The 13,778-nt window shown below is 36.5% G+C and overlaps 1 protein-coding gene across 5 annotated transcripts in view; it reads left to right on the forward strand.

The window, feature by feature from the left end:
* ARB2A (ARB2 cotranscriptional regulator A) overlaps positions 1–13,778 on the forward strand; it is a 388,449-nt gene that overhangs the window by 340,739 nt on the left and 33,932 nt on the right. Inside the window, exon 10 of one of the 5 annotated variants that reach the window (XM_081826569.1) lies at positions 7,175–12,143. The exons of the other annotated variants lie outside the window; for them this stretch is intronic. Within the exon in view, the coding sequence (XP_081682695.1) occupies positions 7,175–7,290 (116 nt within the window). The 3' untranslated portion in view covers positions 7,291–12,143. Of the gene's footprint in view, positions 1–7,174; positions 12,144–13,778 lie in introns of those variants that run through there. 5 annotated transcript variants of the gene reach the window in all.

The following is a 13,778-nucleotide window of genomic DNA, read 5'->3' on the forward strand; positions in this document are numbered from 1 at the left end:
ACATTCCTCTGGCTATGCGGGGTCTTTTCTGGTTCCATACAAATTTTAGGATGATTTGTTCCATTTCTTTGAAAAAAGTGGATGGTATTTTGATGGGGATTGCATTGAATGTGTAGATTGCTCTAGGTAGCATTGACATCTTCACAGTTTGATTCTTATATATAAATGGAAGCCTATTGTCCTTGAGAAAGTCTGTCCCTTCCGAAACTCATAATTTTTACACATTTAGAAATATATGTAAGACCTATTATGTTTATAATCTTACATCACTCATTATACATAACTAAATACAACAAATAAATAATGAAATGGTACTTTAAATTGTTCCTATGTGGATATTCATTTTGTGGGATTTAAAATAATCTAGGGTTTTTCCTATACTTAATGACATTAAGAGCATTTCTAAGTGCAACTAACACACACAGTGTGTGGCCCTGAATTATGCTAAGTATTTTTCTTGGACCCTCAAAAAGGCTGCTGGATTTACATCAGCCGTGAAGATCCACAGATTTACTCTACACAGACCAAGGAAACAGAAAGGGACAGAAAGAAGGCACATGTTGTTGCAGCACAGAGAGCGAGGAGGGGACAAAGGCAAGGGCCAGATTTATTCAGGAATCTGTAGACTTAGAGTCTGAATTTCGTTTTTATTCTAAGTACAGCAGGGTGCCATTGGAGGTTCTCGAGTTAGAGAGTGTTGGATCTAATTCATAGAGAGAAAATGGATTGGTAGGGTAGCAGGACTGTAAGCAGCTGCTTACTTTGGAAGCTGTTCCGGTATAGCCTAGGCAGAAGATTATGGTGGCTTGAATCATGGTAGCAGTAGAGATAGGAAGAAGAGCCCAACATGCCTTAGTCCTTCAGACACGGGAAGTGAGGGGATTGGAAGATGAAGGATGATTCCTAGATTTTTGGCTTGAACATCTGGGCAGTGTCATTTACTGAGAGGAGGAAGTGCTAGGAGAAGAATAGGTTTGGGAAGGAAAATTGCAAGTAAAATTTTGACATTGAACCATGCTCTGTTTTTATCTTTAAACACTTATTTAAGGAAACATTCTAGAGATCAGAGAGAGGTTTCATGGCAAGAAAGAAAAACAGCAAATGCATGACTTTAAAATTTTCCTTTCACCAGCACATGAGACTTGTAACATAAACTAGAAGTTATTTGACTAGAATATAAGGATCTATAAAACTCATCATTGACTACTGTAGGCTGTGTACACCCTCCAACTTCGCCACTTCTAACCAATGCAGATTTCACGCGAAGGATGCAGATCGACTGTTTGCTGCTGTGATGGGCAGGTTTTCAGTAGCCCCAACGATGAACGCATAATTTGAAAGCAAGTTCTTTTTCCTTTGATTTCTCTGTTAGAGAATTTTAATAACATTTTATTAAGAATTCACAGCTTAATGTTGCCTTATAAATGTAGAAACTCTGTTTTATACCTTCTCTTCCCAGTCACTAAGTAACCTTTGCAAAAACAGGAGTTTTTTTCCTAGTCAGCCCCATTCAGACTTGGAAAAAAGAGCTTCTCATACCTTTTGGCAGTCAGGTATAAAGAAGAGATAGATGTTCCCAGATTCTTACTAGTTCTTCCCACTTCCATGACCATAGTTTTACCATTTTAGTGTTATGGTGTAATTGTCTGGAAATCATATCCTTCAATTCTTGAGTTTTATCACCTCTCTAAAAGGTAACTTTTTGTGTGTACTGGGTATATTGTTCATGTATTCACAACTCTAAGGAGCAAGGTTATTTGCTGTGGCAGAGTGGTTCTTAGTTTCATTTTTTATGTTGATAGCATAGCAGTAATAAAACCAGAATTGAGAAAGGACAGATTTGGTGCTTTACTTCAAAGATGCAAATTAGGATGACTTTTAGAGTTATAGTCCCATCAAGTTAATTTAGATACTTCAGAAAGTACCAGTATTATCCAAAATCATTACTGAAACATTTGAGGATCACAAATTTCTCTGCAATTATCAGCTTGCTTGTGTGAACATCAAATTATAGACCAGTCCAGTTTCCCCCATGGCAGATCGACAGACCTGGTAGATTAAGTGGATGCGATGTCTGCATTATATATTGACACTAGTAAAGCTAACCATTGTCTCTTTCATCATCTGATGATCAATAAGGAGGGAACAGGATGAATGATAAGACAAAGAGGGAAGACTTTGATAAGAAGGTGGTCTTACCAAATGTAATGATGCTGAAGAACAAAATACATAATGAAATGAAGTTGGGGAATATCTCTAGGTTTATATACACATGCCATCCCCTGTTCCTAAAACTCAAACAAACAAACAACAAAAAAACACAAACTTAAATAGCACCTTAAATGCATTGAATTAAATTGATTCAAATTTACACTTTCTTTTCTGTCTGGCTTTGTTTTGTACTTTGGGAAGCTCCTGCTTTCTTCCCCCATGTTGCTTTTTAAAAGTTTCTGCAGCAAACTGAGGGTTGCTTGAGGGGGGTGGAGTGGGGGGATGGGGATGGACCTTGGGGAGGGTATGTGTTGTAATGAGCAGTGGGTATTATATAAGACTGATAAATTACAGATCTGTACCCCTGAAACAAATAATACATTATATGTTAATTAAAAAAAAATAAATTCTAAACCCAGAAAAAAAAAGTTTCTGTCAGCCAAAATCTATCCCTGTTCTTTTGTTATCCTTACATATGGGGAGAGGCACCTGTTTTGCATTTGCAGTTCATAGTCCTTTATGCCTTACAAATAAAATAACAAGTCAACACAATGTTTTTATATCACTTTTCAAATTAGAGTAAATTTTTCTTAACCAAAAAAAAAAAAAAAGGCAAAAGTAAATCTACTTGTGAGAAAGCAATATAAAGAGAAATTTAGTAACCGACGTTATTCATCAAAGATTTCATAAATTTAAGTATACAATCATGGGCATTCTAATTTAGTCTTTTTTTGCTCCTTCTTTACCGTCCAAACTTTATGTCTTTGAGGTCACTAAAAGTGACATTTCAGGCTGTTGTGTCTGGTGGTCATGAAATTCATCTTGAAGTGTGTAAGAACTGTCTTATGAATTTACCCTTTCATTAGCTTAATATAAGAATGATTATCACTAGGTAAATTGTGACTTGACTTTCAAAAATATATCCTGAGGTTTGTCCTCAACAGTAGGCATCTCTCAAGAGGTTTTTTGTTGTTTTTTATGAAGTACTCTTTTATCAACCCCTCCCCCTATTTCCTACCCCATCCCCACTCCCAGCTCCAGGCAACTCAACCACTTTTCTTTTTTTTTTAAGACTCCACATATAAGTGATACCATGCAGTTTGTCTTTCTCCAACTGGCGTATTTCATTTCGCGTAATACCCTCCAGGTTCATCCATGTTGTCACAAATGACATGATTTCCTTCTTTTCTAAAGCTAAATACTTTTGCATTGTATATATATGACCACATTTTCTTGATGTATTTATCTGTTTGTGGACACTTAAGTTGTCTCTATGCCTTGGCTATTGTGAATAATGTTGCAATGAATATGGGAGTACAGATAACTTTTCAAGATAATGGTTTCCAGTCTTCCCACCACCATTTATTGAAGAGACTGTCCCTTCGCCATTGTATATTCATGGCTCTTTTGTCAAAAATCAGTTGACATATATGCATGAGCTTATTTGTGGGCTTTCTATTCTGTTCTACTGATCTATGTGTCTTCTTTTGTGTACCAGTACCATACTGTTTTGATTATGATAGGTTTGTAATATACTTTGAAATCAGGAAATGTGATGCCTCCAGCTTTGTTCTTTTTCAAGTTTGCATGGGCTATTCAGTCTTTTTGGTTCCATATAGCATTTAGGATTGTTTCTTCTATTTCTGTGGAAAATGCCATTGAAATTTTGATAGGAATTGTATTAAATCTATGGATTGCTTTGGGTAGTGTGGACATTTTTACAATAGAAATTCTTCTAATTCATGAACACAGTATTTTTTTTTTTTATTTATGTCTTCTTCAATTTCTTTCTTCAGTGTCTCATAGTTTTTACTATATAGATCTTTCACCTTCCTGGTTAAATTTATTCCTAAGTATTTTATCCCTTTTGATGCTATTGTAAATGAGATTTTTTTTTAAATTTCTCTTCCTGATAGTTTGTTGTTAATGTATAGAAACACAGCTCATTTTTTGTATATTGATTTTGTATCCTGCAACTTTACTGAATTCAGTATTTTTAGTTCAGTGGTGTTTTGGTGGAGTCTTTAGGGTTTTCTATGTATCCTATCATGTCATCTGAAAATTGAAACATATTTACTTTGCAGTTTGGATGACTTTTATGTCTTTTTTTCTTGACTAATTAATCTGGTGCTTCCAGTACTATGTTGACTAAAGTCACAAGAATGGGCATCTTAAGATGTCCCGGATCTTATAGAAAAAGGTTTCAGCATATCACCATTGAGTATAATAGCTGAGGGCTTGTCCTATATGACCTTTGTTATGTTGGAGAACATTCCCTCCAAATCTATTTTGTTGAGAGTTCTCAAAAATATTCTGATGGCTAACACTATCTTAGACACTATAAGAGGTTGTGGATACGTAAAAATGGTAGTAATGGAGCTTTCATTTTAAGGAAAATGCTAATTTTGACTTTAAAAACTACTAGACAGCCAGAATGTAGGGAAATGAATAGGCAATTGAGAAGAGAGGTGGGTCAAAAGAGGGTTTCAACTCAAGTAGAAAAGAGGTAAGAGAGGCAGTTGAAAGGATTTTTTTAAAAAAAAACACCTCATACTATTAAAAAAAAAAACTCATAAACGGTAGAGAGAAACAATTAAGTAATATAAAAGACCTGCTCACTGCCAGGATTTTTGACATATGCAACTCATCGCCAAGAACTGATATGACTTAATCCCCTAACACTTAGTAATTTTGGCATTGTCTTAGAGCATGGATTGTGGCATGGAGTTTACAGATCCATTTCTGCACTCGACAGGAATAAAAATTCAAAATTTCATTTTATGAACCACAAAGTATACCACATTTCCTGTATTTACAACTCATGAGTAAAATTTATTTTTAAGATTTCGGCCTATCACTGTATGTTGAGAGTCCATGTACATCGCAGCATTTACTGATAGTCTACATGTAAGTACCACACTAAAACTGGAACTTTAAGCTAAAGGTTCCTGAACATGAGTTGTAAACCAAATTTGAAGAAAATCAGGGATATACATTGTTGAGTAGGAAAGCATTCCCGGGCACAGGTAGATTGTGGCAAACACAAAGCTGGAGAAGTAGTAATAAGGGAATAAAAATGAATTGTATTGATTTAGTTAGTACCTGTCATTTGCTAGGAGATCATATAATCATCTTTGGAATGGCCTATTAACACAAATTTAATAGTAAATCTCCATTCCCCTGTTAAATGAGCCAGGACAAGTTTTGTTCATTATTATGTTCCTGTAAGAAAAGCTATAGGAATACTTTGATAGTTTAATGAATTTGTAAAAGTTGACCTAAGCACCAAGGGGTCTGGGTTGAAGAAAAATTCCTTTTTTTTTTCCCTTTACAAGTTCCATGGTATAAAATGTGTACCCTGTTTTTAATGAACAAGCCTTCTTTTTAATCATCCTGACTGATTTATTTCTCATTATCAAAGTGGGCAACATACCATCTATATGTCATTCACATGAAATAACTATATGTACTCTGAATAAGATCTAGATGCAAAAGACCCGTGAGTGTACATTTTATTCAAATGAAGGTGGAAGTCTTTAAAGCTATCCACCCAGGTATCTTATGTAATCTTCTATCAGGATTGTATCTCCATTTCAGTTTGTGTGACACTACCTGTTTTGAATAGGATAAAGACTCATTGTTACTGTCAGGTCTGTTTTCAAACTAAATATTCATCTAGTCCTTTGTGGCTGCCATTTTTATCACACTTTTAGAACAGCTTCCCTTTGCCGATCTGCCATCTTCCTGCAAATCTCTGTTTCCCTTGTATGATTTCCAATGAGACAAGCTTAGACCTGGCTGCCTTTCTCTCAGTAACAGAGAAAAGAAACGTCTCTGGTGCCCATGCTGCAAAGAAAGTTGATTCATGTGTAAATTATCATTTGGCCTTTATTTGCTTGGCCTATGGAGAGTACACATGCAGATAAAAGGTTCGGTGGGTCAGGGCTCAGTATGTGCAGGTTTCTCCAGTGGCTCCAGTGACAGCGTTAGAATTGTTGTCACAGATTATCAGACACGCTATGATGTCTTATCATTATTTATTTGCAGTTTTCTGTGTAAAATAAACTCTGACGCGGAAGACGTGTCTATAGTAATAGAACACCATGTACCTGTCCCCCGTTTGTTCTGTTAGCTCACATCCTAAATTAAAAAAACTGGTTTGTGTTTTCTTGAAGTTGGAACTGAGATCTTTATGTTTCTGGCTCCAGTCTATCTCCTTTTCCTTCTACCTCATGTTTTCCTTTCTTCAAACTTGAATGTTGTCCAGGTTGTTGGGAAGCATGGATAGTATCTTAGTAACATATCCTATTAATCCAGGTAGATGTAAAATGCTGTTGGGGTACGTACGTCTAGCCGCTTCTAGGCACTATGCAGAAACTGGATAGTTGCAGAAACTGCAAAATCTGTTCTCTGTGACTCAGTTGGTTTCCTTTAAAATAAAATTGCTTACCATGCACTCATTATTATCTTCATTATTAAAGGAGGCAAACAAAGGTTTAGGGCTGCTTTTTTTTTTTTTTAACCACGTGTCAACCCTCTAGATGTACAGCTAAAGTGAATTCATAAGGTAAATCCCTTTGTGTGTGTGTTTGTGTGTGTATAAAAAACACTAAGAAATGCATTAATAAATCCCAAAATGATATGATGCCTTCAGTCTACTCTTATTATGTAGGTCTTATAATATGTGTCAGAAGGGTAGAGCTGAACATCTATTTCTGCACCTTTTATTTATTTGTGTAATTCATATTATGTATATATGTTGTCATATTATGATCCATGTGATTTTTTAAAGCATGTTAGAAACCAAGAGAATATATTTTATAACACCTACCTTACTAAATTAATGTTTATCAGAACATTATTGATTCATAGCCCCTTTGGTAAGCTTTCCTCTATTACAGTAAAATTAAATGAGTTTTATTTTTTATTTTTTTTTAAAGATTTTTATTTATTTATTTGACAGAGAGAGACACAGCGAGAGAGGGAACACAAGCAGGGGGAGTGGGAGAGGGAAAAGCAGGCCTCCCACCGAGCAGGGATCCCGATGCGGGGCCCGATCCCAGGACCCCGGGACCATGACCTGAGCCAAAGGCAGATGCTCAACGGCTGAGCCACCCAGGCGCCCCTAAATGAGTTTTAAATAAATGCAGTTAACATTATAAAATACTGCCTTCATTTTTTTCAAAAAGTTATCTTCACTGTTGAAGAAATTATATCTGGAACCAAATTCCTTGTACTTGGACAAAAAGGTATAATTTTTCATTGCAACTTTTGCTATTCCATTAGGGAAACAACCCACTGTTTTGAGAACGCAGATAATTAACCATAGGTAAATTACCTTTAGTTCCTTGTCACCAAGGCCTGAACAGCAGGGTGATCTCTCTCCTTCCTTCTCCTTTCACTTTCTGTTCCACTTTCCGTGACCAAAGCCCAGCTGAGCTATGGAAGGAGGACAGTCCCGCTCCATTGTTATAAATCCTCTTGGACAAGTTTTTCCTGGCTCAGTCTGTCCCACAGCCTCCCGTGCATGGAACAGGGGAGAGATGGGTGTATGTTAAGCCTACTTATCCCTCCCCCTTGACCAGTTAAAAATCACTTCTTGTTCTCTCCTAATTTTCTTTCTCATCTCCTTCTAAGCTGAAGTAATTCACTGAGTTTAGGCTAAATTGAAAATGAAAAACCAAGAGCTTTCCTTTCAGGGGAAGGAGAACCACTGGTTCAGCTCCCTTACCCTTGTCCCAAATGGTAACTTTATAGAAAAGTGCATATTTTTAGCATATAAAAACTGTTTGACACAGATACCCTAATTGTCTTATCACTTGTTTGACTACAGTGTTTATAGTTTTGTTTTAACCAGGAGAGAGAATGGAGAAAGCACAGTTGAGGAAAATAGAGGAGAGTGGCTGACAGAATAAGAGGATAGGGGTAAAACTCAAAAGATGACGTTATGGTGCATAGGCTTGCTGAATCTCATCTCTCCCCCATGATACACTATGAGGCTGTGCGAAAAGAGACAGTGATTATATCAAGAGCATTATCATCTCGGTGTTCCTGGCATGCACACAAAGTTATAAGGAAGTCATATAATTTTGTTTGTCGTTTGTATAATTGATGTCTTACCACAGATATTTAGTTAGGTGTGTATAAATACATTTCATGTATATGTGTATGGTATACCGCATACAAATATAACACTTGAGTGTAAGTATGAACAGTTGTGACAATTTTCCTAAGAATATATCGTATGCATCTGTGTTGAGATAGGCATGCTATAATTATGACAATTAAAGACATTTAAAGGTAGCAAACAGATTTGTTTTTATATATAATAATTTATTTACCCTGGTAGCTGAACTCAACACAGTATCTCCTTTTTAGCTTACTTTTATCCATGAGGGGATAATGTGTTTAATTAAGCCCTCTTGTCTATAAGCAATAGAGATCCACTCAGCTAGCTTGGATTGAATTTATAGTTTGTCTCCTGAAGAAGGTTCGTACAGAGAATATAAGAACTGAACTCTGGGGGCGCCTGGGTGGCTCAGTTGGTTAAGCGACTGCCTTCGGCTCAGGTCGTGATCCTGGAGTCACGGGATCGAGTCCCGCATCGGGCTCCCTGCTCGGCAGGGAGTCTGCTTCTCCCTCTGACCCTCCTCCCTCTCATGCTCTCTGTCTCTCATTCTCTCTCTCTCAAATTAAAAAAAAAAAAAAAGAACTGAACTCTGTACTGAAATTGTAATTTAAGCCATTTGGACTTTTTAATGTTGTTCTAAAGTGAAAGGAACAGAATAAGAGTTATTGTGAAGGTACTCATTGTCTTGTCATTGGAAAGTCATTGACAATTAATACTGCTGTTCAAAGCTTCTACTCCTGCCACTTGTTTCTCATGAGACATGTATCTCTCTAGAGGAATCTGTTTCTCTCTGTCATGCCTCTAGTCACTATAGATGGACCAGCTTTTTCCTCTTGCTTATTCTTTCTGCCCACTCAGAACTTTGGCAAATGAATAGCCTTTGGGTCTCTCCAGTTCTGACTTTACTTCAGCTGCAGGCCCCCGCCAATACCTTGGTTTCTTCCATTCAATTCTTAAGGAAATTATTATTTTTTTTTTTTTGCATCTCTTTGCTTCAGATCATAGATGATGGTCCTATCGATTGACTGCACTTAGATCAGTATCCATCCCAGGCTCAGTCAGCTGTGGATGGAAGGTGCAGGGTTATATGGTAAAAAAAGACACCCCTTCTGCTGTCCTTTGAAACAGGTCTGTAATCAATTTAGTTTTACTACAAGGGGTGGTTGGTGAGCAGATACCATCACTGACACCTCTAGTATATGTGTGTGTGTGTGTGTATATATGTCTATATACATATATATATATATATATATATATATATATATATAACATGTGCTATATAGCACACAGGTTAACTCCCTGATATGGGGACTATGAGCCAAACTATTAACTGTTAACCAAACTATTGACATGATCCATTGCTTAAATGTCACTCCTCAAGGAAGTCTCAGGCTACACTCCCTGTATGCTCCTACCATATGGTCCCATAATACTCTGTATTTCATCACCATCATAAAACTCATCACTATTATTATAATTACTTAATGCCTCTCTCCTCTCACAAACTCTAAGTCTGTGAAAAGAGGAACCATATCTTTCCTGCTCACCATTCTGTCACCTATATCTGGCCCAGTTCCTGGCTTATAACAGTATCCAAATGTTTAAGTTATTTGATTAATAAATGCCTTAAGTCTCTAGGAATCAAGAGGTTTAAATTAGAAGTTTAGTAATCATCCAAAAACCAACTCTTCTTCCTAAATGTCCCCCATTTCTGACAGTGACAATATCAGTATTTGTCACACAGGTATTGATTCATCCCTCTCTTCATCATCAAGGCAGTCAAGTTTTCTTGGTTCTTTCTTTCTCTTTCCTCTGTAATTTTTTCTCCATTGCCGTTGCCAGCTATCTCAGTCCAGGTCTTCTTCACCTCCACCTACCTGGTCTCCTGGGCTCTAAGTTCTCACCCTCTGTATAACCTACAAAGCTTCCTAAAAAGCAGCTTTTGACACCTCTTTCTCTGTGAGAAAAACTTTGTTGGCTCCACTTCTGCCTAAAGAATGAAATCCAAATTCTTAAGTCCTTCGCTCTCTTGTTCTTGCTAAATCTCTAATTAGGTTTTCTACTACTGTCCTACCCGAACTCTTTCATTCTATCCAAATGAGTCTACCTCTTCTCTGCATCTGAGCATCTCCATCCACCCTTGTCTGCTTCTCTTCTTCCTTCCGCAGGACTTAACTATTACTCTTATTCTTTCAAAACCCACCTCAAGTTCTACTTTCTACAGAAGGTTGTTCCTATTGCCCAAAAGTCCTCAGTAATCACTTCTTATTCTAAAGTTAAAGGACTTACTATCTCTGCCATTCAGCTGACCTTTACCATAGGCTACCTGACAATATTGAGGTTTTTTTATATGTACAGTATGATAGTGAGGAGTGTGAACTGCAATCAGACTGCCTGGGTTCAAATCCTGCCTCCACAAGTTAACGTCTGGGTAAACTGAGCAAGTTGCCCAACCCCTATAAACTTGAGCTATGTCATCTCTAAAATGGAGATAACAGCACTTTCCTGTTGTGAGAGTTCAACATAGTAAATCATCTAAAGCATAGTGAATGTTCAATAAATGTTTTTTTACAAAATTATTTGCTCATTATTGATTAACTGGCTATTTTTAGGTACCTGTTATATGCTAGACACTGTCCTAGATAAAAATAGTATAAAGGGGTTAAGATAACAACCTCTGCTAGCAAGGAAGTCACTTCTCTCCTAACTCCCAATTAGACTCCAAGCCCCCCCTTGCAGTCACATTCACATAATCCATACATCCTTACTGATATTTGCTATCCTCAAAACCCTGTGCCAGGCACAGGGAATTTACAGGGAGGCATAACATAAAGTCCATGACATGTTAACTACACTGGAATTAAATTAAAAAATTAGAAGTCCATGACCTTCAAGACCATTATAACTAAAGCCCCTAGCATTGTGCTTTGCACATGGTGAGAACTCAATAAACGTTTATTGGCATCAAAGAGCATGGCAGTGATGATGAAGACTCTAGAGCACCACAATTTCTAGCCTCTTTTTAGAGCTGTTAACTTTATTTGGCTTCTTCTTGTCTTCATTTTCCACTGAATGAATGCCAGGAAGTCATTTTCAATTTTTTTCTGTCTGATCAAGGCTTAGATAATGTCTGCTTCTTTTGGTAGCTAAATATCCCCCAAACTCAGTTTCGTGCTTCAGTGAGAAGATATTATGGTATTGCCAATGGAAACCACTTCACATTTGGGCAACATCATGATGTCTAAGTGGCTCAGATTCAAGTTTCAGTATAGATTCTGGTTCCTGCACATTTGCTGTCAAAAACTACTTTATAGGAGCCAAACTGTGGAACCCTTCCAAGTGTTAGGCACTATTAGAAGTACCATTAAAGTATTGCAGAGCTTCAAAAGATTATGAAATTCTGATTTTTTAACATAATATGTTCTATGGTACTTCCATGAAATTTTAATGAGTCCCTTGTTTCTGTCATGGGGCTAAAAGCGATTAATATCCCCCAGTTTTTGTACCATTACAGGTTTAGAGACAACTCTTGAGTTGAAACTACTAAAATAATTATATACTGTTTTATACAACAGTGGATAGATAGAACAATTCTGGTTTTCAAATGTAACTGTGAAATAAAACTTCAAGAAAACATAGTTGTTTTTATTTATGCTGTACAGTTTAGTCCCCTCCCCAAACCCTGTCCCTCTTTACTTCCTTGGTCAGCCTTATACAGGCAATAAGACTTATACAAGATATAATGATTAAAGTGAGGATTTTATAATATAAAAAATTACTTAGAGGTAAAGATAATTGTCCACCACCCTATGTTTTCTTCCGGAAGTTTTACAGCTTCAGGTCTTATGTTCAAGTCTTTAATCCTATGATAGTTATATTAATTTAGCATAAAATTTATCTCTAGCTTCCTACAGTCAAGGAAAAGGAAATAATAACTGACAATATCTTCTTCACTAGAAAAGCTAAAGCATATACATTCTTCTGAAAAGATCGTTTCCTTGCAATAAATAACAAAGAAATCATCACATATTTACTTGTAAACGAGCAATTATTTATGGAATTATTTTAGTGTCTCCTTCCCCGATTAGATTGTAAACTCCCTGAAGTCAGTGAGCACATGTGTCTTGTTAATCCCCATGACTCCAACTCCTAGAAAAAATTGTTGGTTGAAATTGAAATGAAATGAAATTACGGGGATTCTTATCCAAGAAAGACTAACTAACATAATGGGCCATATCTTCCATGAATGTATTTATAGGAAGTCCAGTTAGCATTCCTTATACTGTTGATTTTTTAAAATATTTTATTTTCATTTTTTTCACTTTTTTGAGGTAGAGTTGACAAAATTCTAAGACACTTAAAGTGTACGTCATGATGATCTGATATACATATTGAAAGGATTCCTCCCATCTAATTAACATACCCATCACCTTGAATATTTATCTTTTTTTTTGTGAGAATATTTAAGTTCTACTTTCAACAAATTTCATTTACGTAATGCATTCTTATTAACTATAGTTACCATGTTTTAGATCCTCAGACCTTATTTATCCTATAGTTGAAAGTTTGTATCCTTTTACCAACCTCTCCCTGTTTCCCCCAACCCCAGCCCCTGGCAACCACGTTTTTCCTCTCTGTTTCTAGGAGTTTGACTTTTTTTTTTTTTTTTTAGATTCCACATATAAGTGATACCAGGCAGTATTTGTCTTTCTCTGTCTGCCTTATTTCACTTATCGTAATGCCCTCAGAGTCCATTCATGTTGTTGCTAATGGCCAGATTTCCTTCTTTCTCATGGCTGAATGATATTCCCCTGTGTGTATATTTATATATCTTTATCTATTCATCCATTGATGGACACCTAGGTTATTTCCATATCTTGGCTATTGTGAACAGTGTTCCAGTGATCATGGGAGTGCAGATATCTCTTCGATACCCTGTTTTCATTTCCCTTGGATAGATACTTAGAATTGGGATTGCTGGATCACTTTGTAGTTCTATTTTTAATTTCTTGAGGACCTTCCATACAGTTTTCCATAGTGACTGTACCAATTTACATTCCTCCCAACAATACACAAGGGTTCCCTTTTTCCCACATCCTGGCCAACACTTTTATCCCTGTCTTTTTGATGATAGTCATTCTAATAGGTGCAATGTATTATCTCATTGTGGTTTTGATTTGCATTTCCCTGTTGAGCACTTTTTCATAACCCCTAATTATCCACATATGTAATCTGCAAATATTTTCTCTCATTTCGTAGGTTGCCTTTTCATTTTGTTGGTGGCTTGTCTGCTTGGTCTTGTTTTTTGTTTTTGTTTCTGTTTTTTTTGCTGTGCACATGTTTTCCATTTGATATGGTTGCACTTTTTTATTTTTGCTTTTGATACCTTTGCTTTGGTAAGGCAAAAAATCATTTGCCAAGACTGATGTCAAGGAGT

The sequence above is a fragment of the Leptonychotes weddellii genome, chromosome 7 (genome assembly GCF_054177405.1).
Source record: "Leptonychotes weddellii isolate Sample4059 chromosome 7, ASM5417740v2, whole genome shotgun sequence".
NCBI lineage: Eukaryota > Metazoa > Chordata > Mammalia > Carnivora > Phocidae > Leptonychotes > Leptonychotes weddellii.